This window comes from Physeter macrocephalus, unplaced genomic scaffold (genome assembly GCF_002837175.3).
Source record: "Physeter macrocephalus isolate SW-GA unplaced genomic scaffold, ASM283717v5 random_13, whole genome shotgun sequence".
NCBI classification, from domain to species: Eukaryota; Metazoa; Chordata; class Mammalia; order Artiodactyla; family Physeteridae; genus Physeter; species Physeter macrocephalus.
This window is the reverse complement of record NW_021145299.1, coordinates 170770-195446: the sequence shown is the minus strand read 5'-3', so window position 1 is coordinate 195446 and position 24677 is coordinate 170770. Positions and strand designations below refer to the sequence as shown.

Genomic DNA, 24677 nt, shown 5'->3' with positions numbered 1-24677 from the left:
TTAATATATATATATATATATATATATATATATATATATATATATATATTTCACAGTGGAATATTATTCAGCCATAAAAAAGAAAATTCTGCCATTTGGAACAACATGGATGAACCTGCAGTGGGGGGGAGGGGGAGGCGGCATTCTGCTAGGTGAAAGAAGCCAGAGAAAGAAAAATACTGGTACCATTTATATGTAGAATCTTTTTTAAAAAAAAATTTTAAAGGCCAATTTCATAGAAACAGATTGCAGAATGGTGGTTGCCAGGGGCTGGGGAGTGGGAAAAATGGGGAGACATAGGTCTAAGGGTATAAACATTCAGTTATAAGAGGAATAAGTTCTGATCAGAAGATCTAATGTACAGCATGGCAATTATAGTTAATAATACAGTTTTGTGTGCTGAAAAGTTGCTGAGAGTAGATCTTAAGTGTTCTCACCATACACACACTAAGTTTACTATGTGAAGTGATGACTATGTTAATTAGCTTGAGCCTGGCAATCATTCCACTACATACATACATGTATATATGTATGTACATATATACATATAAAATCATCATTCTGTACACTTTAAACATGTACAATTATACTTGTCAATTATTCCTCAGTAAAGTTGGAGGAAAAAAGAAAGTCCCGAGTCAAAAATCAGAATACTATTCATATGAATTGATTTTTGATGACATTAATAAGAAATAATTACATTTGGAGACTTAAAAAAAAAAAAAAAAGTGGATGAGATCGCTCAGAAGAGAGAGAGGGTACTGGGTCTCTAAGAAGGTCTGGTTTTCCAGGGCCTGGGTGGATGTCAAGATGGTAGGAACATGCATGATATTAAAAATCCGTGAGGCGTTTAGGACTTGACAAAATCGAGGAGCCTGCAGGGCATCAGGGGAGACTTCAAAGGCTGCTGGCTGCGCAGCTCAGGCCTAGAGACAATCAGGTACTGCACACCCAGATCTAACGGCCAAGGTCCTAGGCTCAGTCCTGACTCCTGTGGGGCCTGCCCCTCTAGGGGCCTCACTGAAGAAGCAGGAAGTACTGCCCGAGGCTCAGCTTCCGCTCTGGGTGTTCTGGTACCGCCAAGTCACCCCCTCGCACTGGGGACCTTCCCACTTGGGACCTGCAGCACTTTCACTTCCCCCAGGTGCCCAGCCCCTGGCCCAGCACGTGGGAGGACCTGGGTCTACACTTGCCAAGAACAGGATGCAGACTCCGAGAGAGGGGCAATGACGGGAAGGTGGGGGAAGGGGGTAGATAAACAGAGAAAGAAGGACAGGCACGCAGATAAGGGGCCAGAAACCAGAGAGGGAGAGGATAGAGACCTGGCGGGGGGAAGGGGACAGAGACCCACAGGTAAAGAGAGGAAAAAGATCCAGAGAGAAAAGAACAGAGACCGAGAGAGAGGAGGACTAGAGACTGGGAGGGCTGAGAAGCGGGGACAGAGATGAATGCAGAGATGGCAGAGCTTTGCAGGCAGTGAGGTCAGAGTGTCTGTGAGGTCGGCTGCTGTCCAGGGCTGGCCTGGGGACCTGGTGCCCAGAGTAGGTGGGTGCAAGTAGATCAGGATTCCCTGTGCGTCCCCCAGCCTGAGCCATGGAGACCTGGGAAGAACTGCCTGGTGTGTCCTTGGTGCCCACCAATTCCAAGGCCCCTCAGGTACTGGTGTATGCATCCCAGTGGGGCAGGTGAGGGAGACGGGGACAGAGACACAGCATAAAGTCACCTCGCATGTAAAGGGAGGGGGTGGGGCTCTGCCCCTGGAACTTCCTCTTTCTCTGAGTTCTTCCTTTCTCTTCTCTCTCGGCCTCTCTCTATCTCTCTCTCACGGTCTTTCTTTCTGCCTGCGTCCCCCTACTGCCACCACCCCTTCTGTCCTGTCCCTCCCACTGTTCTCTCACACCTCTAGGAGAAGATGTCAGCCCAGGACAGCTGCCTCAGCCTCATCAAGTACCTCCTCTTCGTTTTCAACCTCTTCTTCTTCGTGAGTTGCCTCCCGGCTCCCCAGCCCAGGCCCCAGCCCCTGCCGCAGCTGCCCAATCTCAAATCCCCCTTTGCCCACCGGCCATGCTCTCCTCTCCTCTCCCCAGGTCCTAGGCAGCCTTATTTTCTGCTTCGGCATCTGGATACTCATCGACAAGACCAGCTTCATGTCCTTTGTGGGTAAGGGAGCTGGGGCAGTCCGGGTGGGCCTTCCTGGAGCAGGCATGAACTGGGCTCCCCTCCAAGGACCTCCTGTGGTCTCCCTCATCCCAGGGAAGCCCATGGTGCCCAACTGCCTGTTCTGATCTCAGGCTCTGCTTCACCACTTGCTACTGCCATAACTCTCCGAGCCTCAGCTTCTTCCTCTGGCAAATGAGTTGTGCATACCAGTAATAATAATGGCCATTTCTCAGACACTTCCTAGGTGTCAGATCTTGGGCAGAGGCTCATCAGATTCTCCCATAAATCTTCCCTCTCTTGAGGCTCAGAGAGGGGAAGTCACTTCCTGGATGTCACACAGCAAGGAAGTAGAAGAACAGATCAACACTAATAATAATTGTAGGAAAATAACAATGGGGTAATAGTCAAAATCCTAATGGCTCATATATAATAAATGTTTGCCCTGTGTAGAGGACATGCCTCTACATGTGTAGAACACATGCCTCCCATGTGTTCCTCAAAACAACTCTAGGGGGCTTCCCTGGTGGCGCAGTGGTTGAGAGTCCGCCTGCCGATGCAGGGGACACGGGTTCGTGCCCCGGTCCGGGAGGATCCCACGTGCCGCGGAGCGGCTGGGCCCGTGAGCCGTGGCCGCTGAGCCTGCGCGTCGGGAGCCTGTGCTCCGCAACGGGAGAGGCCGCAACAGTGAGAGGCCCGCACCGCAAAAAAAAAAACCAAACAAACCAAAACTCTAGGAAATAGATAGCATTATTCCCTAGGTCTCAGGGAGGTTTAGATGGCTGATCCAATGTCACAGAACAAGTGATGGGGCTGAAACTATTGGGGGTGGGTAGGAGCTGACGGAGGAAAGAGAGACTGAGAACAAGAGGAAAAGACAGAGACTGGGAAGAAAGAGGGACAGAGATCTAGAAAGAAGGGAACAGAGATCCAAAGAAAGAGCGGGACAGAGACCCACAGAGAGACGTGGAGAGAATCCCAGAAGGAAAGGGATAGAGAGATTCAGGGTGGGACAGGGACAGAGACCCAGAGAAAAGGATGCCAGGAGCCCAGGAAGAGGTCCCACAGGTTACTGTTCCCCACTTGGATGGTGTGTGGGTATGGAATGGGGCTGCCTGGAGCTGTGCACATGGAGCCAAACGTCACTGCCTCTCACCTCCCCCAGGCTTGTCCTTCATGCCCTTGCAGATCTGGTCCAAGGCCCTGGCCATCTCAGGAATCCTCACCATGGGCCTTGCCCTCCTGGGCTGTGTGGGGGCCCTGAAGGAGTTCCGCTGCCTCCTGGGCCTGGTGAGTGCCCCTCCCCCCTCCATCCCTAGGCTCATTCACATCTTGCCCTCAAATAGAGCCCTGGCAGCTCCGTCATCCTGCGGAGGGATTCAGCCTGACCTCTCCACTCTGCCCCTCCCCAGTATTTTGGGACACTGCTGCTCCTGTTTGCCACACAGATCACCCTGGGAATCCTCATCTCCACTCAGAAGGTCCAGGTGAGTTCCCCTTCTCCTCCCCGCAACCCCAGCTAGTGGGTGGTGGAAAGAGACGGAAACAAAGGCAGACAGGGGCTGACATAGATAAAGAGAAATAACAGAGAGAAGACAGAAAGAAACAGAGACACGGAAAGACAGAGACGGATGCAGAGACTGGCAGAGAGACACAGAGAAGGAGCTAGAGACAGGGAGGGCCAGAGAAAGACTCACCGACACGGATAAAGGAAGAGAGACAGAAATCCAAAGGGAAACAGGAAAACAAACAAACAAACAAACCTCGGAGAAACAGAAGGCTCCGAGAAAGAGACAGAAACCGAATGAGATCATGGGAGATAGTGGAGAAACGGAAAGACAGACGATAGAAACAGGCAGAGAGAGAGAGATTTTGAGGGACAGAGACATAGCTAGCCATTCAGCAAAAAACCGAGGCCGACCTGAAGATGCTCAGGGACTACCTGAGGCTGAGACAGCCACGGAGTGGCTGGAGTGGGTTGGGGCAGATGGCGGTGGGGAGGCAGGTGGTGGTTCATCCTCACTCTCGGCCTGCCAGCTGGAGCGGAAAGTGGAGGACGTCGTGCTGAAGACGATCCAAACCTACCGCGCCCACCCGGAGGAGACGGCTGCGGAGGAGAGCTGGGACTACGTGCAGTTTCAGGTGCGTGAGGCCCCCCACCCACCAGGATCCCTCCCTCTAGCTGTGGGGCTCTGACGTGGCTCCGCCCACTGCCTGGAAGAGACTTGGCCCCGACGCGACCCGAGCCCCCAGCTCTAGGACCCTAATGTAACCCTACTCTCCTACTCCACCTCCAGCCGTGGCGACATGGCCCAGTCCCCCAGCTCCCAGCTCCCAGCTCCTGCAGTGGCTCCGCCGCCACCTGCCTCGACAAGACTCCGCCCTCAGCCCCAAGGCCCTAGCGTGACCCCACTCCCTGCCCAGTAGTGACTCTGGTTCCCAAGGGACCCGGCCCAAGTGAGATCCATTCCCTGGTCACTCACATGACCCCGCCCTCCCATCCATTTGTCCCCTCCCTGAGGCTGAATTGCACTGCCTAGCCACTCTTCAGTCCACAGCACGATTCTGCAGCTCCTCCCCTCATCCCCATGACCCCTACCCCCGTGACTTGTCTCTCCCAATCTCATGTTCCCCCTAATGTCTCCTGGCCCTGCCATGACCCCAGCCCAGCTCACAGTCCCCCACCCTGCACCCACCACTTAGCCCTCTACTCCCCAGTATGACCTCATACTCATCACCCAGTCCCCTGATCCCACAAAGCATCTTGCATCCCTCCAGCCCCTGTTCCTCTGACTCTTGTCCCTCTCCTAGCTGCGCTGCTGCGGCTGGAACTCTCCTCAGGACTGGTTCCGTATCCCCAGCCTGAGGAGCAACGAGTCGAGAGGGCACCGCGTGCCCTGCTCCTGCTATAACTCATCGGCGACCAACGACTCCGCAATCTTCGATAAGATCTCCTTCCCTCAGTTCAGCCGGCTCGGACCACTGGCGCGGCCCCGACACAATGCAGACATTTGCTTGGTCCCCGCGAACAGCTACATCTTCCGCGAGGTGGGGAGGATTTAGAGCGCAGGACATAGGAGGGGCCTGACAGGGTGGAGCTACGAGAAAGGGAGGTACTACAAGAGGGGCAGAGCTCCTTTGTGGGGCGGGGTCTTTTGAAGGGCGGGGCCTAAGGAAAAGGCCTAGGCGAAAGGGCAGGATCTGGAACGCTGATGCCTGGGGAGGGGGAAGGCTTGGACCGGCCGAAGCGGAGAGACTAGAGAACCCTGGTAACTAGGGAAGGGGGGCGGTACCTGAAAGAAGGGTTAGGGCTGGGCGGAGAACAGTGGGCCCGGGCTTGAGAGCGAATCCCCAAAAGAACCCTACCTGTAACCTCTCCCTTATATCCCCAGGGCTGCGCACGGAGCCTCCAGAAGTGGTTGCACAACAACCTCATCTCCATAGTGGGCATTTGTCTCGGCGTGGGTCTACTTGAGGTAATCTGGTCCCGCCCCCACTCGCGATTGGTCTAGATGGCCCCGCCCCAAATTGCGCGTCCAACCATTCTCTCTGGGAAAGGCGCCTGCGTGATACAGCGTCAGCCAATCCAGGCCCTCCTGAGGCTCCACCTGGGACGAGGGAGGGGAGACCTAACCTCTGTGAGCTCTGATTGGTTACGCGGAGGGAGCAGGCGTTCCCGCCCTTCCTCACGAGGCTCCCATTGGTCCTCCTTGGCATATCAGCCTCCTGCTATTGGCCGCAATATCCCTCCCCTTTCCCCTCAGGTGAGTGTGGCGGGGCTGAGCCTGCTACTACCACGTAGCATGCTCCGCCGGGAACGCCAGCCGCAGGTGCCGGATGCCTACTGTTCGAACCCCGGGCCCGGCCCGAGCACCGATGGCAGCGGCGGGCGCTATGGTGTGCTAAGCAGCAGCGGGCGTAGCGGCAGTCTGTGGGTTGGCTGCGGCATGGCGGGTGCTTGACCTACCTGGGGGGACAAGGCCCCGCAGGGTAAACTGCCCATGGCTCTGGGGCCCTGGCCGCTTTGGGATCAAGACGAGGAACAACCTGAGACCGGGAGTGCAGGCGCAGAGATGGAGGCCGAGATGGAATTAGAGGCCGAGATGGAGGGCGAGATAGATGAGCCTCCGGAATAAAGGACTTTGGGCTTTCTCCGGATCACGCGGCTTCTCAGACTCTAGACCTATGCTAGACGCAGCTGGATTTCCCCTACCCCACCCTATTCCTTCCTGCTTCAACTCTGCTCCCACCCCTCCCCGGCTCGCCCGTATCTTTGGTGTCCTATCCAATGACCTCTAGCTCTTTTACCCTTAATTCCGCCATATTCTCCAAACTCCCGTCCCTGACTGAGTCTTTAACAACCCGGCCCAGTTCTCCCTCTAGTCCCGCCCATCTCCTACCTACTCCCTTCTCCACACCTCCCGTGACGCAGCCCCGCCCAGCTCGCGGGCCCTGATTTTCTTCCCCTGGCCCCACCCCCTAGGTTTTTTCCCTGGGGACCCCCAACTCTCCCCGGCACCCCCTCGACCTCACTGACCGCGTCTCCTTTCTCTATAGCTCAGCTTCATGACGCTCTCCATATTCCTGTGCAGAAACCTGGACCACGTCTACGATCGGCTCGCTCGGTACCGCTAGGCCCCGCCCTTCCCGAAGCCCCGCCCCGCCCCCCTCAAGTGCCCGGGGCATTTAGTTCCCTGTCGCCTGTAAATATTTGTTTAATCCCCAGCTGGTCCCAGCCATTGAGCCCTCATTCCCCTCGGGGACCCAGATGTCTGCCTGACCCGCTGTTGTCACCTCTCCCGTGGGACCTGGGGTTTCCAGCCACCAGCTTCCTGCCCCTAGAGACACCTCATTTCTTTGCCTCATCTGTCGGCCTACCACCTCCCACTAGATTTTTTTTTTAGCCCAAACGCCAAATAAATCCCCTTCGTTTTGGTAAAATAGCTTTATCCTCTGTCAAAACACAAACCAACACACTTTGGGGGGAGGGGAGGAGAAGGAGGCAACACAGTCTAGCCCCACGGCTCATTTAGAAGAGGACATGAGATTTAAAAGCCTCACCCCACTGCTTGCCCAGCTGAGAAAAAGTCACGACCCTAACACCCACTTATAAATATCTCTTGTTATATTAAAAAAAAAAAAAATATTTCCAGGGCCCACCTGGCTCTACTCCTGCACAGAAAGGGTTAACCTTCAAAATTCAATATCAGGGTCCCGGGATGGGGCTGGTAAGGAGAGGCAGATTGGGAAGAAGGGGGGGTGCTGAAAAACAGAGAGGGACAAGCCAATGTGTAACTGGGGCCCTCCAAAACATCCAAAACAGAGAAGGGGGAGGTATGCCTGTCAGAGACAGAAACCAGTGCTGTCCCAGGGGTTGTCTCACTCCTGTCCCCAGTGTCAAATGCTCCGGAGTGATCTGTCCTTTCAGACACCCCTGTGAGGTCCCAAGATCGGGATCCATCCTTTGCTCTCAGTCCCAGCCCATTCAACTCACCACCGAGCTTTTAAGGTCCTAAGAGGGAGCAGCCCACCCACCCCGCCCAAGTAAGAAGCGTGAGGAAAGCTGGAGGTCCTTCCTGGGAGGAGGCTATTCCGGGGGTGAGCCGCTTCTGGGGTCCCCCTTCAGTCCCTGACCAGGCGGTAAATGTGGTGCTGGGCCCCCCGCTCACTGGTGGAGACCTCGAAGACATAAGCGGTGCAGAGCAGCAGTTCCTGGGTGTCTCTGTTTGTCACCACCTGCCAAGGAGGCCAGGAGAAGGGGTTTATGCTTGGAACGGAGGGCAGGGAACACTGTGCCCTCCCCGAGGAATCATGGGATACCCAAGAAAGGGATCCCCACCATGTCATGTTCCCCCAGGTAGATGGGATGCCAACATGCCAGGTTCTAGGTCTCGGGGTCAGTAGGGAGGGGCCTCACATCAGATGCTATATCACATGACAGGGTCAAGGGGGTCCCCACCGCATCATACTTCCCAAGCTTAAAGGAGATTCTACCATATCATGTTCCCGGGGCTAAGGTTAGCTTCCCTGTGAAGGGGGTCCCCTAGGCTGAAGATCCACTGTGGGGTGTCCTCCAGGTCAATTTCCCCTGTATGAGAATGCTGTGGAATCCTCACCATAACAGTTCCCTGGGTAAACGGGTCCCCTAAGCTAAGGGTCAAGTGTGAGGTCCCCACTGTGTCAGTTTCCCAGGTAAAGGGTCCCTAGGCTGAGGGTCTGTTGCAGGCACTCCCCTCCATATCAGGGTCCCGGCTCAGGCCCAGCACCAGCGCATCACCTGGAGGATGGTGAAGTTCTCCAGGACGCTGTTCATCATATAGCGCTCGGGCAGCTGCCGCAGCTTGTGCAGAAAATTCACCAGGTACTCACACATGGGTGAGCGCAGCAGGCGGTACACGAACCTCCCGTCCTCCAGCTGGGCACGCTCCGTCTGAACCAGGGGACAGGGAGCGGAGAGGACAGTGACTCAGAGACACAGGGGTCACCCCAGGAATTGAACCGCACTCCACGCCACCTCTCAGATGCCGCAGCCACTTCCCACTGCCATCTTCCCTCCGTTGCCCCATCCACGGTGATCAAAGATGGGACCCCGAACCCTTGGGTACCCAGCTCAGGATCACTGGGCCTGGAACTAGGGACCCCTCCAGCCCCTCAAAGCTGTGCTCTGAACCCTCAAAACCCTCCAGGCCCTCAGATACCCTCAAACCCTCCGAAGACCCTCCATGAGATCTCCAGTCTATCTGAGCTCTGTACTTGAGAACCCCCTCAAGCCCTCCGCAGCCCCTAAGTGTGACCCTTGCACCTCCTTGCCCTGCGGACTCCTCCAAATCCACAAGAACCTTTTGAATCTTAGTGACTGTAAATCTCTGTACCACACAGTATCTTTAAACCCTCAAAGTGACCCCTACACATCACTTTGGAACTCCGGATTAGCTCTAAGCCCGTGCATTAAAGAGGTTAGGACACCCCCCACCCACCATGCAGACCCCCAAAGGCCTGAGCTGTCGTGGCTCCCAGTCCATTTAGTCTGCACCCCCAAAGTGGCAGGTGGCTGGGCGCTCACCCGCCCAGAGCTCCACCCTTCCAGCCTCACCTCCACCTTCTCCACCACCTGCTTGCCAAAGGAGCAGACCTTGGAGGAACAGGTGAGGGTCATGTGCTCCAGGCTCTCGTACTGGCTGCTCACTCCATAGAAGCCACCACTGCTACCGCCGGCCCCCACCTCCTCGCCACTCGGGCCCCAGTTCAGGTCCGCCTGGGGATGGGGAGGCACAGGTGAGTTGGAGTGGGTGTCCCTTATAAACAGTGGGGACTCTTCTAAAGTGGGAACTCTGCTCCATGGCCTGGTGTCACCCATTGCCCTGCAGTTGCCCATCTCTCTTCCTCAACATTTAAAGTCCCCACCTCTCCATGGGCCGGTTTCTGGAGAAGACCCACCGTTCCTTCCATCAGTGTTAAAGATGTCTGGGTCCCCCACGGTCCTGACCCTCTCTCCTCAGTAACTTCCCCACCAAAGAGGCCCTGGAATTCAACTTTTTCTCCTGAAACCCCCAACTCAGGAGTTCAGCCCCTTCCAAGGGCCTGGTTACTAAGGAGGCAGCTATTCCCTAGCAACCAGAGGCTCTCCCTCAGGGCCCTTCCTGACCCTGGTTGCTAAGACAAGTGGCTATTCCCTAGCAACGGGGCATGGTGAGGTCTGGGGAAGCCTGACTCCTCTCTAGAAAACTCTCCCAGGCCCTTTCAGCCAATTCTCAGATGTCAGATCCCTTCATGACCCCAGTGGCCAATTGGCAGACAGTCCATTAGGCCAAGTGGAGCCTAATGAAGCCTAAGACCCCATCACACCTCTGGTCTGAGCTCCTTGGTCACCTTCCCAGGAGGCACATCTTTTCCTTTTCCTAACTGTAGTTGCTAACTTGGTCAGGTCGTTCTCCAGGGTGGTTTAGTCCTCTCCTCAGAGGCCTGACTCCATCCATCACCCTGGCAACAGGGCCTTGTGAAGCCAAAGAAAACAGAAGGCCTTCCCGGCCACTCCCCTGCAGTCCTTCGCATACTGGGCTTCTGAAGGGTTGCTCTCCAGACCTGGGACCTTGTGAGGCCTGTCTTAAGCCCTAACAATGCCTAAAACTTCAGCAGCACATCCTCAGAGCTATCTCAGGCCTACACATCACATCCCAGAATGCTTCATAACCATGGAAGCTACGGGCTTTCCTTCTCGGAGACTACGTAGATCCCTCCACAGCCCTGGTTACCACAAGAGTTAGCACCACCTAAACAGTCACAATATTGATTGAACCCCTTTAGCATCAGTCATTGTACTGGACACCACACCAAATAAGCCTAAGAAACCCTCTTATTCACAATGACATACCTGGCTTAGGGCTTATATACATTAAGTGCTCAATAAATGATTGCTAAATAAATACAGGACTTTACAAAGCCACTCTCCATCTCCTTCAGTCCCTTCCTCAAGGCCAGACATTCTTAGCAACAGGGTCTGGTGAAACCCAGTAAAGCCTCGTCCCCTCTTTAGAGACCAAACACTCCAGGATTCATTCGCTAAGGGGAAGGAGCCATTCCTTAGCAACAAGGTTTGGTGTGGTCAGGTGGGACACAGGGAAGTCTGAAATGTCACAAGCGAATCCCCAGGGCCGTATCAGTTGCGTGACTGGGTGTGGCTAAGTCTAGTGGGACCTGGGGAGGCTGGAGGTCTCCACACCTGCACCGGTCCCATCCAAAACTCCTTGGCGTTCCTTGCTGCTGAGGGGCCTGACACTCTGAGCCATGAGGACTGGTAAGGCCCAGGCTGACCTGGTAAGTCCTGAGACTCTCCGTTAGAGCCAGTGGCCTTAGCTAGGAGGCTACGTGACTTGTGAGCACTTTTGGTTTTGGTGGCGGAACTCACCCAGAACTTGACCAGGAAGAAGGCGTGGGGGGGCCCACGATCATACAGCTCCCGCAGACCACCCTTCTTCTCAGGGAATTTGTCATAGATCTGCCGGACGTCCACACTCTCGAGGGGGGGTGCTCCGGGGCTGGGGCAGTGCTGGCTGATGTGTACAAACAGGTGTCTCTGGTACTGAGGAGGGACAGCCACGGGTGAGGAGTGGGAGAGGGGCTGGACCCCCAGCCCTCACTGCCCAAGCCCGTCCCACACCCCGTCACCATCGCCACAGCTCCTGCTTGCTGTTCCACTGGGCCCAGCTCTCAGGCACTGTCCCCACTCCCTGCTGCCCCTTTACTCCCACAGTATCTCAGTCCCCAAGCCCTGTCCTTACTGTCCAATTCTCTGCCCTGTCCCCTGCTCTCCATCCCCACAGCCCTGTCCTCTCCCACCCTCACCCCAGCCTTCTCCCTGGCCTCCCAGCCTCCAATCTCCTCTTCAGTTCTTCACTGACATGCTACAGAGCTAACCCTGGCCCTCCCCTGCTCATAATCCTCCCATGGCTCCCCAGTACCCCTAGGACAAAGCCCACCCCCCCTCAACCTGGCCCTGTATTGAATAGGTGTTCATGGATGGATGGATGGGTGGAAATCCACAGAGCCCACATCAGGACTTCCTATCTGTTCTTATTCTTATCACTTCTGTCCATACCCTGAAAATATTCTCCTCCTTCTCATCCAATACAAATCCTCCTTCTGGCTTCCCTGGTGGTGCAGTGGTTGCGCGTCCACCTGCCGATGCAGGGGAACCGGGTTCGCGCCCCGGTCTGGGAGGATCCCACATGCCGCGGAGCGGCTGGGCCCGTGAGCCATGGCCGCTGAGCCTGCGCGTCCAGAGCCTGTGCTCCGCAACGGGAGAGGCCGCAGCAGTGAGAGGCCCGCGTACCACAAAAAAAAAAAAAAAAAAAAAATCCTCCTTCTGTCTTTCCAGGCCCAAGTCCATCCAAATCTGCCTCTTCCTGAAAGCCTCCCTTGATCGCAATCAGATGGCATCTTCTATACCCTACCTTTTCGGTGGTTCCCAATTACCCTCTAAACAAAGTCTGGGTCCCTCACTCAGCTTGGCAATGCCAGCTGCTCCAGAACCAGCACCTACCCACCTATCTGCAGCCTCACCAGCTCCCACCATATTCAGTTATTTGTTTCCCTGAAAACTTCATGCTGTTTCTCTCTCTGTGTCTGAAACATCCAGTTCTGCACATGGCAAATTCATCTCAGGGAAGTCTTCACTCACTCCCCAGGTATAATTACTCCTCTGTACACCCACAGAAATGTGAGCTTCCCCTATCCCAGCACATATTGCTATTCAACAGACATCTGTCGAGAGACCTACTGTGTGCAGGCACTATTCTGGGTCCCAGGGCTACAAGGGCAAAGTCCCTTACCTCATGGAGCTACCAGCAGAGACAGAAATTTTTAAAAATCATTCCATGGATAATATAACCTTCAGAGAGTGACATATGCTATGAAAAAATAAAGCATAGTAATGCGGGCAAGACTGTCATTTTCCATAAAGTGACTTGGGAAAGCCAATCTGAGAAGACAAGCAAAGGCCTGAATGAATGGAGGGAGAGAATGGGGATATCTGGGGAAAGGACATCCAGATGCAACGGCCCTGAACCAAGAGTGGGCCTGGCATGTTTGAGAAAGGGCATGGAGGTCAGTGTGGCAGAGCAGAGTAAACAAGGGTGAGAGGGCAGGAGGTAAGATCAGAACAGGAATGAGGGTCAGATCAACCAGAGCTCTGTAGGCAACTGAAAGGACTTTAGCTTTTGTTCCAAGTGAGATGGGAGGGTTTTAACCTCATCTGACTTGGGTTTTACCAGGACCACGATATACAGCAACTGGCGTTTAGGTCACTATGGCAGAGACTGCTGTGTTCACAAATCCCAGTTCCTTTTCACACAGCTAAACTACATTTCCCAGGCTCCTTTGCAGTTAGGTGTGACCACATGACTATGTTCTGGCCAATGGGATGTGAGCAGGCCTGATAGTTGCCGCTTCCAAGCCAGATTCATAAAACCTGCATAAGTCTTGACTCTCTGCCTTCCACCATCTGCCAGCCAGATGCAGAGCATCCAGCAGCATCTTCTGAAGCCCTAGAAAATGGCAGAGCCGCAAAATGGAAGAAGCCTGGATTCCCCAAATCACTGTGTGGAAGGCTCCTACCGACCAGCCACACTGAAATGTTAATGAGTGAGAAACTTCTATGTTGTTCAGTCCCTGAGGGTTGGGAGTTATTTCTTCTAACAGTCAGTCCACTCTGACTAATATGGCATCTCTCTCCATCCTAGGCCAGGAAAGCTGGCACCTAGAAACAGATTTTCTTCTCCAGGCTCTCAGTATCCACCCCAAAGCCTGGCACACAGTAGGCACTCAAAAATGTTTACTGAATGAATGAACGATGTCCTGGATGATTTCTCTGGCCTTTCCAATCCAGACCCCATGACCTTCCACTTCCTTTATTCTAGTAGTTCTCAAAGTGTGGTCCCCGGACCAGCAGCATCAATATCACCTGCGAGCTTGTTAGAAATGCAAATTCTCAGATCCTACACCAGACCAACTGAATCAGAAATTCCAAGGGTGGGCCTAGCAATCTGTGTTTTAACAAGCTCTCCATGTTATTCTGACACATGCTAAAATTTGAGAACCCCTGCTTTATGCTTTCCCTTCCTATAACCCCCTTCATTCCAAAACCCCCCTGTGACTATCCCAAAATTTCACTCACAGAGTCAGCTGCATCCGGAGGTTCCACAAAGGCTGAGAACTCCACCAGCTGCAACCGAGCAGTGCCCAGAGCCCGAGCCTGCCAGGCTGGGGGTGATGGGGCAGGTGGGGGCAAAGCAGGAGGTGAGAGGGCTTGGGGGGGCTCGTACCCTAGAGAGAGAAGAACAAACAATAATAATTGCTAACATTTACTGAATATATCAAGCACTGTTCTCTCTTGCCTGCCTCCACTTAGAAGCTGAAAAAGCTAAATACTCACTTTCCCAGCCTCCCTTGCAGCTAGAGGTGGCCATGTGACACAGTCCTGGCCAATGAGACGTTAGGGGAAATCTGCTGGGGGGCTTCTGGGAAGGAGTTTCTTCCTGAATGAAAAAGACAGAACTTTGGGAGGAGAAAGCTTTTGGCTCTGGCCAAGTCCTGCTTGGGATGTGATGCCTGGAGTCACAACAGCCATCTTGGGATAATAAAACAGAGGCCAAGAGACCTATAGAGAGGCCAGTCCTGGTATTGCTGAGCTGCTGAACCAGCACAGGAGCAGCCCACCTCCAGATTTTTTTGTTATGTGGAATCATTAAAGCCTTTACTATTTAAGGCACTGTTAATTTGGATATTCTGTAACTTGCAGCCAAAAGCATTCCCAATTGATGAATCTGTGGAACCTGAGAGCTCTCTTTCACCAATGTGAGTTCTTAGGACCACATCAGCATGGACTTCTGGAAGCCATCTTTGCTACCAGGTGGGCAGAGCCTGCCTGGGAATGAAGCCACCACAGAGGAAAGCAGACCCAAGCAAGTCCTGATGCTACCATTTGAGCCCCTGGATCCAGCCATGCCTGAAGCCATAACTCCTGAAATAACAGTCACCTGAACCAATAAATTCCCCCTTTTTCTTTTTGGTCATCTAGCTTGATTTGGGTTTCTGTCACGTGCAGCTAAAGAATCTTGATTAATATATCAATGTCCCTGATGTCCTTTAGGTTAGCAAGTGACAGACCATAAACCCAGTAGATCTGGCTACAGAGGCCAGGCTCTTAACCACTATAAATTCTGTGACTCATCTTTCCATACCCCCACAGGCCCTGCCTGAGAGCTGGATCTCAGTAAGAATGTATCCCCTGATCAATGGAAGGTTGAAGGAAAGGCAGTCAGGGCTGAGAAGAGAGAGGGGAAAACAAGAGAGGGTGGAGAACAGGCTCTTACCTGGGAGGTCAGTAGATGGAGGAGTCAGTGACAAGGAGAACGGTGTCTGTGAGAATGGCTTCACACTGAGGGAGAAAGGAAACTGGGGGTCAGTAAGAAGGAAAGATGCTAATCGTACCAGCTAACATTTACTGAGGGGCCATGACAAGCCAGACCCTGTGCAAGCACATTATGGGCACCATTTCATTGAAGCCTCACAGCCTATATGAGGTAGGTGTGATTACTGTTCTCATTTTGCATAGGAGGAAACTGAGACAAACAGGGGTCAACTGACCCACCCAAAGTCACACAGCTGGCATGGCGGAGCCTGGGCTCAAACCCAGATCAGTCCCAACCACAAAGCCTGTGGTCTTGAGGATATTTTGGTGCCTCTCACAAAATGGCAGAAAGAGAACAAAAATGGGGCCTCAAGAGGTGGGGAGAAAACAGAACAAATAGGAAACTTGGAGAAAGAGGAGGCTGAAGGCTCAAGAGGGTAGGGAGATTGTAAAGCAATTATACTCCAACAAAGATGTTTAAAAAAAAAAAATACAAAAAAAAAAAAAAGAGGGTAGGGAGAAAATGACCAGTGGGACATCAGGCAAAAGTTCAGGGTGGGGGTGAAGCACAACAGAATCTAAAGCAGTGTTGTCCAATTCCCAACAGCCAAACACAGAAGCAACCTAAGCATCCATCAACAGATGAACGGATAAAGAAGATGTGGTACAGGTACACAGTGGAATACAACTCAGCCATGAAAAAGAATGAAATAATGCCATTTGCAGCAACATGGATGGACCTAGAGATTAAGTGAAGTAAGTCAGAAAGAGAAAGACAAATACCGTATGTTATCACTTATGTGTGCAATCTAAAATACGACACAAATGAACATGTCTACGAAACAGAAACAGACTCACAGACATAGAGAACAGACTTGCGGTTGCCAAGGGGAGAGGTGGGGGAGGGATGGACTGGGAGTTTGGGATTAGCAGATGCAAACTATTATATATAGGATGGATAAACAAGGTCCTACTGTATAGCTCAGGGAACTATATTCAATATCCTGTGATAAACCATGACGGAAAGAATATGAAAAAGAATGTATTTATATATAACTGAATCACTTTGCTGTACAGCGGAAATTAACACATTGTAAATCAACTGTACTTCAATAAAATAAATGTTTAAAAAATAAAATAAAATAAAGCAGGGCTGTCCAATAGAAGTTTCTGTGATGATGGAAATGTTCTGTATCTGTGCCATCCAACACAGTAGCCACTGGCCACATGTAGCTACTGAGCACATGACCTGTGACTACTGAGTATGAATGTGGCTAGGGTATTTGAGGAACTGACTTCTTTTTTTTGGCCACGCTGAGTGCCTTGCGGGATCTTCCCAACCAGGGGTTGAACCCGGTCCACAGCAGTGAAAGCGCCGAGTCCTAACCACTCTACCGCCAGGGAATTCCCAAGGAAGTGAATTCTTATTTAGTTTTAATTAACTTAAATTTCAATAACCACGTGTGGCTAGAGACTGAAGTATCCGACAACAAGGCTCTAGAAGCCAATAACCTATGGGTAGCCCAGGAGATAGTGGTGAGGAGACTGAAATGTCAGAGGGCAGGCAGAGGCCAAGTGTCAAAAGATCAGGATCAGAAAGACACAAACTCCATGGACATTTAGACCTGAACCCGCAGAAACCATAACCTAGTACTTGCCATCCCAGTTCTGAAATCTAAACCCCAATACCCTACCCTCATACCCATTAGGGCCACTGCTCAAATGCCACCTCCTCAGAGAGGCCTCTCATGACCCCTGTCTAAATGGAGGATACATACCCTGCTTTATTTCCCACATTTATTCTTTTCTTATTAATGCTTATTTATTTATCTATATGTTTATTGTCTGTCTCCTCCCCTCTCCAAGTACATAAGCTCCACCAAAGCAGGAATTCTAATTTGTTCAATGCTGGGTCCCCAATACAAAAAGAGTACCAGGCACTTGGTAGGTGCTCAATAAACATCTGACTGACCAGCCAATGGCTTAATACTTCTCTCGGTTTCTGAAACTCCCCAAACTTTCACACCTCAGGGCCTTGGCACATGCTGTTTTCTCTACCTAAAATATTCCCAACCCCGTTATATACCTTGCTAAGTCCTACTTGGCCTTCAGTGTTACCTCCTCAGAAAAACCCCCAGAACTCTCTCCATCACCCAAGAACCTGTTTTGATTCTCCACACCACGGCACACACTTCAATTTTGTGTTTATTTAGGTGATGATTTAATTAACATTCGTTGCCCCCATTTGACTATCAGCTCCATAAAAGGTGGGACCCCGATGCCCAGTGTGATGCTTGTTGAACCACCCCTCCTTCCAGCCCAACCCTCTCCCCTGCAAACCTGTAGTTCCTTCAGCCCCCAGGGACTTGTCCTGACCCTTTCCTGTGTCCCCATCCAGCAGCACCTCCCCAGCAAACTTTTTTCTCTCCCAGCCTGGATCCACTGCCACCTCCATGGGCTGAAAACTCCATTTCCCATGAGCCTCTGGGGCCCTTTCTATCTTCTAGGCTTAAAACATATCCTGTCACCCTCAGGGCTCTCTCAGAGCTGAAAAGGGGCCTATTTTCTTCTTTCCGACTCTGAGAGAAGATAAAGAGCCCTGCTCTACCCTCAGGCCCAAGAACCACCTCTATGGGATGAGAACAAGCATGTCCCATGAGCCTCTGGGGCCCAGGGCCCAAGAAGGTAGGGAGATTGTAAAGCAATTATACGCCAACAAAGATGTTTAAAAAAAAAAAAATACAAAAAAAAAAAAAAGAGGGTAGGGAGAAAATGACCAGTGGGACATCAGGCAAAAGTTCAGGGTGGGGGTGAAGCACAACAGAATCTAAAGCAGTGTTGTCCAATTCCCAACAGCCAAACACAGAAGCAACCTAAGCATCCATCAACAGATGAACGGATAAAGAAGATGTGGTACAGGTACACAGTGGAATACAACTCAGCCATGAAAAAGAATGAAATAATGCCATTTGCAGCAACATGGATGGACCTAGAGATTAAGTGAAGTCAGAAAGAGAAAGACAAATACCGTATGTTATCACTTATGTGTGCAATCTAAAATACGACACAAATGAACATGTCTACGAAACAGAAACAGACTCACAGACATAGAGAACAGACTTGCGGTTGCCAAGGGGAGAGGTGGGGGAGGGATGGACTGGGAGTTTGGGATTAGCAGATGCAAACTATTATATATAGGATGGATAAACAAGGTCCTACTGTATAGCTCAGGGAACTATATTCAATATCCTGTGATAAACCATGACGGAAAGAATATGAAAAAGAATGTATTTATATATAACTGAATCACTTTGCTGTACAGCGGAAATTAACACATTGTAAATCAACTGTACTTCAATAAAATAAATGTTTAAAAAATAAAATAAAATAAAGCAGGGCTGTCCAATAGAAGTTTCTGTGATGATGGAAATGTTCTGTATCTGTGCCATCCAACACAGTAGCCACTGGCCACATGTAGCTACTGAGCACATGACCTGTGACTACTGAGTATGAATGTGGCTAGGGTATTTGAGGAACTGACTTCTTTTTTTTGGCCACGCTGAGTGCCTTGCGGGATCTTCCCAACCAGGGGTTGAACCCGGTCCACAGCAGTGAAAGCGCCGAGTCCTAACCACTCTACCGCCAGGGAATTCCCAAGGAAGTGAATTCTTATTTAGTTTTAATTAACTTAAATTTCAATAACCACGTGTGGCTAGAGACTGAAGTATCCGACAACAAGGCTCTAGAAGCCAATAACCTATGGGTAGCCCAGGAGATAGTGGTGAGGAGACTGAAATGTCAGAGGGCAGGCAGAGGCCAAGTGTCAAAAGATCAGGATCAGAAAGACACAAACTCCATGGACATTTAGACCTGAACCCGCAGAAACCATAACCTAGTACTTGCCATCCCAGTTCTGAAATCTAAACCCCAATACCCTACCCTCATACCCATTAGGGCCACTGCTCAAATGCCACCTCCTCAGAGAGGCCTCTCATGACCCCTGTCTAAATGGAGGATACATACCCTGCTTTATTTCCCACATTTATTCTTTTCTTATTAATGCTTATTTATTTATCTATATGTTTATTGTCTGTCTCCTCCCCTCTCCAAGTACATAAGCTCCACCAAAGCAGGAATTCTAATTTGTTCAATGCTGGGTCCCCAATACAAAAAGAGTACCAGGCACTTGGTAGGTGCTCAATAAACATCTGACTGACCAGCCAATGGCTTAATACTTCTCTCGGTTTCTGAAACTCCCCAAACTTTCACACCTCAGGGCCTTGGCACATGCTGTTTTCTCTACCTAAAATATTCCCAACCCCGTTATATACCTTGCTAAGTCCTACTTGGCCTTCAGTGTTACCTCCTCAGAAAAACCCCCAGAACTCTCTCCATCACCCAAGAACCTGTTTTGATTCTCCACACCACGGCACACACTTCAATTTTGTGTTTATTTAGGTGATGATTTAATTAACATTCGTTGCCCCCATTTGACTATCAGCTCCATAAAAGGTGGGACCCCGATGCCCAGTGTGATGCTTGTTGAACCACCCCTCCTTCCAGCCCAACCCTCTCCCCTGCAAACCTGTAGTTCCTTCAGCCCCCAGGGACTTGTCCTGACCCTTTCCTGTGTCCCCATCCAGCAGCACCTCCCCAGCAAACTTTTTTCTCTCCCAGCCTGGATCCACTGCCACCTCCATGGGCTGAAAACTCCATTTCCCATGAGCCTCTGGGGCCCTTTCTATCTTCTAGGCTTAAAACATATCCTGTCACCCTCAGGGCTCTCTCAGAGCTGAAAAGGGGCCTATTTTCTTCTTTCCGACTCTGAGAGAAGATAAAGAGCCCTGCTCTACCCTCAGGCCCAAGAACCACCTCTATGGGATGAGAACAAGCATGTCCCATGAGCCTCTGGGGCCCAGACAATCTCACTGGGAGGTCATTGCCCCATGGGCATCCTACAGGCCCCTCACATTCATCACATCAATCCCATGCTGAGCTTATTTCCTCCTCAAACCCACTCCTCCCCCAGGTTGCACATTTCTGGATGGTCCCACCAACCCCAGTCACCAGCCAGACCCCAAGCACTCTCCTTGCCTGGTCCCTCCTTCTCAGTCCATCAGGCCCCAGCCCCATCTCTCCTTCTCCTCTCTTCCCCATCCCCTCCTCACTGTCCCAGCTCAGACCTAGTCCTCTTCTCCGGACTACTGCCCCAGCCTCCTCCCTGGGATTCAAATGCAGATAGCCTGACTCCAGAATCTATGTTCACAAGAGAGTTGGGAGCTGGAAGATGGGGTGAGAAAGGACTGGAGGTGGGGGGAGGGGGAGCAGGCGCTGAGCCAGAATAGGAAGTACTTACTCTGGAACATTCCAGGGGGGCCCAGAGCCCCCCGACCAAAACTGGAAAAGCTCTGGGGCCTGAAGAGACACAGAAGGGGGCTCAATCAATTTCCTGTTGAAGCTGCAACCCCACCGCTGCAGCCCTGAACCCCACAATCCCCATCCCAGGCCACCTGAGGACCGGCAGGACCAAGTTTGGCCTGCAGGGAAGGTGCTGAGATGAGCTGGGCTGAGGACATGGTGGCCATTGTCTGGAAAGCCTTGTCCTTGGAAACCTGGTCCTGGAGGAGAAGTTGGAGGTCCATGTTAGTGGCAAGTCTCAGTTGACACAGAAAGGGTGGGACAATGACATGGCAGGGCAAGCCCGCGGAGATGCAGAGTTGGGGAGCCAAGGCAAAGGGTTGGGTGAGGGTCCAAATCCCTCTCACTACAGCCCCCTGCCCCTCCTGGCCTCCTCAGGAATGTCTGGGAAAGGGAGAGGGTGAGAGGATGGGCCGAGAGGACTTACCACATTCAGGGCCTGCCCATGGGGGTGGGGGAGGGTGCAGAAGGAAGAAAGAAAACACGACTTAGGACATGAGGCCTGGACTGCCCCACTCCACCTTCCTGCCCTCCCAACCCCTAGAGTCCAGCCACCCTGAGCTGAGCGATGGAAGGAAAGGGGGAGCAAGGGGTGAACACAGAACAGAAAGTAGAGAAAAAGCCAGGGCTAGAGAAGGAAAGGGGTTCCCATGCCCAGAATAAAAGACAGCAATGAGGGTTTCTAGGTTCAGAAAGAGCCGGAAGTGGAGGTTTCCAAACACACAGGCAACAGGAAATGAGACTTTTAGACCCAGAGAGAAGAGACGGTGAAGGTTTCCCAGCCCAGACAAGACAGAGGGGCACAGTGAGGTCCAGAAAAGATGAAAGACTGGGAGTGAAGGTTTTCAGACTTACAGAAAAAGGTTGGGGAGGCTTCTGGGCACAAAAAGAACAGGAAGTAGTGGTCCCCAAGTCCTAAGGAAGAGGCAGAAAAGACCCCATACTCAGAGGAGTAGAAAATGAAGGTCTCAGGCCAAGAGGGAACAGGAAATCCAGAGGATGCAAAAAAGAAAAGGGATATGAACATCTCCAAAAGGAAATGAAGATCTCTGGGCACAGAAAATGCAGGCAAGCAACATGGAAAGATGAACCAGAAGGAGACAAAGAGGAGATCCTCACAGCATAAGAGGGAGAAGGCAGTGAGGGGAGGGGAGGGGAGGGGGGAGAAGAGGAGAGGGAGGGTGAGGACAGCATTAGTCAGAGGACAGGCCCAACGCCCCATCCTTCTTGCCTGTCCTAAGCTAAATCTCGGTCCCCCTCTCTCTATGACACTCTTCCTACCCAGGGTCTCTATTCACCCCCTTGCTGGGCCACTAACCCCCACCTTGGTCTCTGCTCCCCCCATCTGTCTACCTCTCTGTGTGACTCTGTCCCCATCTCCGGGTCTCTGTGACTTTCTCGGTCCCCTCTCTCTATGACACTCTTCCTACCCAGGGTCTCTATTCACCCCCTTGCTGGGCCACTAACCCCCACCTTGGTCTCTGCTCCCCCCATCTGTCTACCTCTCTGTGTGACTCTGTCCCCATCTCCGGGTCTCTGTCCCCAACCCTGGGTCTCTCCCTCTTTCTCTGGACCTCTGTTGCCCTCTCTCTCTGGGTCTCTATCCCCTCCACCCAGGTCTCTGTCCCCCTCTCTCTGGGTCCCTGTCCCCCTCTCTCTGGGTCTCTATCCCCCCTCTCAAGGTCTCTGCCTCCCTCTCAGGGTGTCTGCCACGGTCCTTTGACCTCTACCTTGAGCTTGGACTGGATTTCCCTCGATTTCCTTCGGGCCAAAACCTGGATATGACTAGAGACCTGAAGGGAGTGACAAAGAAGCAGATTCAGGCCACAGCCACTCACCCCTTGCTTCCCGTACCCCTTCCCTCCCTCCAGGTGCCCCATGGAGCCGCTGAAACACGAAAGATGATAAATACATAGAAAGTGCCAGCTGTCTTGGAGCGTAAGAACACAGATGTGTCCATAAAGGCTATTCTTTTCTCACTAACACTACTGCTCATCCCGAGACCCAGCAAATCCAGGTCTTATTTCTCGTCCCCATCCTTTTCTCTTTGGCTCTTCCGGTCTGTCTTACTCTCTAGTTCTCATGCACCTGCTAAGAGAACTACACCAAAATAGGCACAGTTAGAGTGTACTAACAAAGGGGCCGAAAGGAAAGACCAAAACACATGAACAAGCCTCTCCTCTAATGTGAATCTGCTGGCAGACTGACCCTGACAAGACAAGCCCACTCCAAACAGAAGCCCACAAGGCCGTCCTGAGACCTGTTTGCGAGTTCGAGTCTTCCCTGTTCTCAGCTTGATGTAGCGGGCAATCAGTTCATTCCGACCTGAAAAGTCAAAGATGGAACAGAGTTAGACCTTCAGCAGAACTTCCCAACAGAGAGGACACCAGGGAAGGAGAGAGAAGCAACATTTCCCAGAGGTCCACAGCAAGCCAGGGGCTATAAGGGAGAGGAGTTATGACTGCAGGCTTTGGAGCCAGGCTGCCTGGGTTCAAATCCCAGTTCCTCCACATACTGGTTCTTTGTGGCCTCAGGCAAATCATTTAGCCTGGCTCGGCCTTGGTTTTCCTCTTTTGTGCAAATGGTGATGCTAACTCCTACCTGAGTCAATCTGAGGATACAGTGTGCTTTTATGTGAACTGTGCTTAGAGCTCCATCAGTGTTGCTTAATATTTTTATTAACCAGTGGGGGCTAAGGCAAAAGAGCGGGCTGGACTCACCATACATCTTGCCTTCATCGGACAGGATGATTTTCCGCCGGCCACAGGGTGGGTAGATGGCCAGGGCCTCCTGGAAGCTCTGCTCGATGTCTGGACTCCAGACACCCTCTGCGTCTGGGCCCCCGTCTCCCCCCGCCCCCTCACTGCCGCCAGTGCCCTCCTCGCTTCCTTCCTCACTTCCTGTCCAGCCGCTGCCATCGTCCAGGGGGGCCCCAGCCCGGGGTTCCCCCATCTGGGCCTGGAGGAACACAGAGTTCAGCAACGTTCCCCTGACCCACCCAGAGGGACCTCAGAGCAGGGTGGGCTAGAAGTCCGGACTGCTGGGTCTGAGAGAGGAGGCCGGGGGCACCCAGACCCTTAGATCTGAGGGAGAAGAGGTTTGGATGATTTTCCGCCGGCCACAGGGTGGGTAGATGGCCAGGGCCTCCTGGAAGCTCTGCTCGATGTCTGGACTCCAGACACCCTCTGCGTCAGGGCCCCCGTCTCCCCCCGCCCCCTCACTGCCGCCAGTGCCCTCCTCGCTTCCTTCCTCACTTCCTGTCCAGCCGCTGCCATCGTCCAGGGGGGCCCCAGCCCGGGGTTCCCCCATCTGGGCCTGGAGGAACACAGAGTTCAGCAACGTTCCCCTGACCCACCCAGAGGGACCTCAGAGCAGGGTGGGCTAGAAGTCCGGACTGCTGGGTCTGAGAGAGGAGGCTGGGGGCACCCAGACCCTTAGATCTGAGGGAGAAGAGGTTCGGGGATCTGGACCCCTGGGTCTGAGAAAGGAGGGGGCTGGAGGCCGAACTCCTGGATCTGAGGGAAGCAGGAGACTGGGGGCCTGGACTCCTGGGTCCTGGAGGAGAAAGGGGCTGGATTTCTGGGGAAGCTTAGGGTGAGAGCGTTCTCCTCTGTGTTCTCAGGGGAGCCTGGATTGTGATGAAGTCTTGAAGACCCCAGAGTAATGACTAGGGTCCAGGAGGGCTGAAAATTTGGGTGTGGATTACTGGTTTAAAGAAGACAGGAGTCAGAGCCTAGCTGCAGGGAAGGGGGACATGGGTGAGATCTTCTCAGTCCCACCCCGAGAACAGGTGCCAGGACGTGAGCAGCAGCTGCTAGAAAAGAAGGAGGGGCACAGGCCCTAGTAAGGCTGAGGGGAGATCCAGAGAGAGGGGGACAGAGACTTAGAGAGAGAGAAGGACAGTCCCAGAGAGAGGGAACAGAGACCCAGTGTCGGGGGACAGAGACCCAGAGGGAAGGGGACAGAGACTCAGGGCACAAACTCAAGCCAAGACCAGGAAAGACCTACAGAACCACAGACTGGGGGACAGGGACGCCCTGCCATCAGGAGAGTCAGAACAAAGGGCCCAGGCGTCCCCTCCCCCAGTTTCCCACAACCCCCATCAGGGGAGGGACTGGCCAGCGAGGGCGCCTCCTCTCTGGCCCCCGGCCCCGCCCCTTCCCTCCCCTTCCTCCCCCCCCCCCCACCCCGCCCC

The 24677-nt window shown here is 52.6% G+C and overlaps 2 protein-coding genes and 1 long non-coding RNA gene across 9 annotated transcripts in view; 1 reads left to right on the top strand and 2 right to left on the bottom strand.

Annotated features, from left to right (window-relative positions):
• The window catches only part of LOC112067214 (uncharacterized), a 32277-nt gene extending 26694 nt beyond the window's left edge, over positions 1-5583 (bottom strand). For both annotated transcript variants that reach the window (XR_008616485.1, XR_008616484.1), the window contains exon 1: positions 5524-5583. This is a non-coding gene — a long non-coding RNA (uncharacterized lncRNA). The remainder of the gene's footprint in view (positions 1-5523) is intronic.
• Positions 1594-7098, top strand: CD37 (CD37 molecule). 2 transcript variants are annotated; one of them, XM_028483249.2, is made up of 10 exons: positions 1594-1656; positions 1907-1981; positions 2088-2160; positions 3323-3447; positions 3570-3644; positions 4195-4299; positions 4969-5205; positions 5550-5633; positions 6715-6782; positions 6884-7098. In XM_028483249.2, exons 1-10 carry the CDS (start codon positions 1594-1596, stop codon positions 7059-7061), a joined length of 1083 nt encoding a protein of 360 aa, XP_028339050.1. In that variant the 3' UTR covers positions 7062-7098. The 2 variants fall into 2 exon arrangements, with proteins under 2 accessions (XP_028339050.1, XP_007112471.1); XM_007112409.4 differs by having other exon boundaries at positions 6715-7098.
• TEAD2 (TEA domain transcription factor 2) lies at positions 7095-23538 on the bottom strand. 5 transcript variants are annotated; one of them, XM_055082100.1, is made up of 12 exons: positions 23203-23536; positions 22743-22807; positions 22213-22275; positions 21338-21397; positions 20575-20682; positions 20421-20479; positions 15027-15091; positions 13829-13977; positions 11063-11236; positions 9251-9412; positions 8435-8587; positions 7095-7893 (listed from the first exon to the last, which is right to left on the bottom strand). In XM_055082100.1, exons 1-12 carry the CDS (start codon positions 23432-23434, stop codon positions 7780-7782), a joined length of 1404 nt encoding a protein of 467 aa, XP_054938075.1. In that variant the 5' UTR covers positions 23435-23536; the 3' UTR covers positions 7095-7779. The 5 variants fall into 5 exon arrangements, with proteins under 5 accessions (XP_054938075.1, XP_007112470.2, XP_028339049.1 ...); XM_055082101.1 differs by having other exon boundaries at positions 7202-7893; positions 9290-9412; positions 23203-23538; XM_007112408.4 differs by lacking the exon at positions 21338-21397 and having other exon boundaries at positions 7096-7893; positions 23203-23535.
• Positions 23539-24677: the final 1139 nt, after the last annotated feature.

Excerpts from the sequence above, each read along its gene's own strand:
- CD37 (XM_028483249.2), top strand. The coding sequence starts at position 1,594 with ATGGAGACCTGGGAAGAACTGCCTGGTGTGTCCTTGGTGCCCACCAAT. Across the intron at positions 2,161-3,322 it reads CAGCTTCATGTCCTTTGTGG|GCTTGTCCTTCATGCCCTTG; the intron begins GTAAGGGAGCTG and ends CACCTCCCCCAG. Across the intron at positions 5,634-6,714 it reads TCGGCGTGGGTCTACTTGAG|CTCAGCTTCATGACGCTCTC; the intron begins GTAATCTGGTCC and ends CTTTCTCTATAG.
- TEAD2 (XM_055082100.1), bottom strand. The coding sequence starts at position 23,434 with ATGGGGGAACCCCGGGCTGGGGCCCCCCTGGACGATGGCAGCGGCTGG. Across the intron at positions 11,237-13,828 it reads CTCCGGATGCAGCTGACTCT|TACCAGAGACACCTGTTTGT; the intron begins GTGAGTGAAATT and ends GTCCCTCCTCAG. Across the intron at positions 8,588-9,250 it reads AGGTGGTGGAGAAGGTGGAG|ACGGAGCGTGCCCAGCTGGA; the intron begins GTGAGGCTGGAA and ends CCCCTGGTTCAG.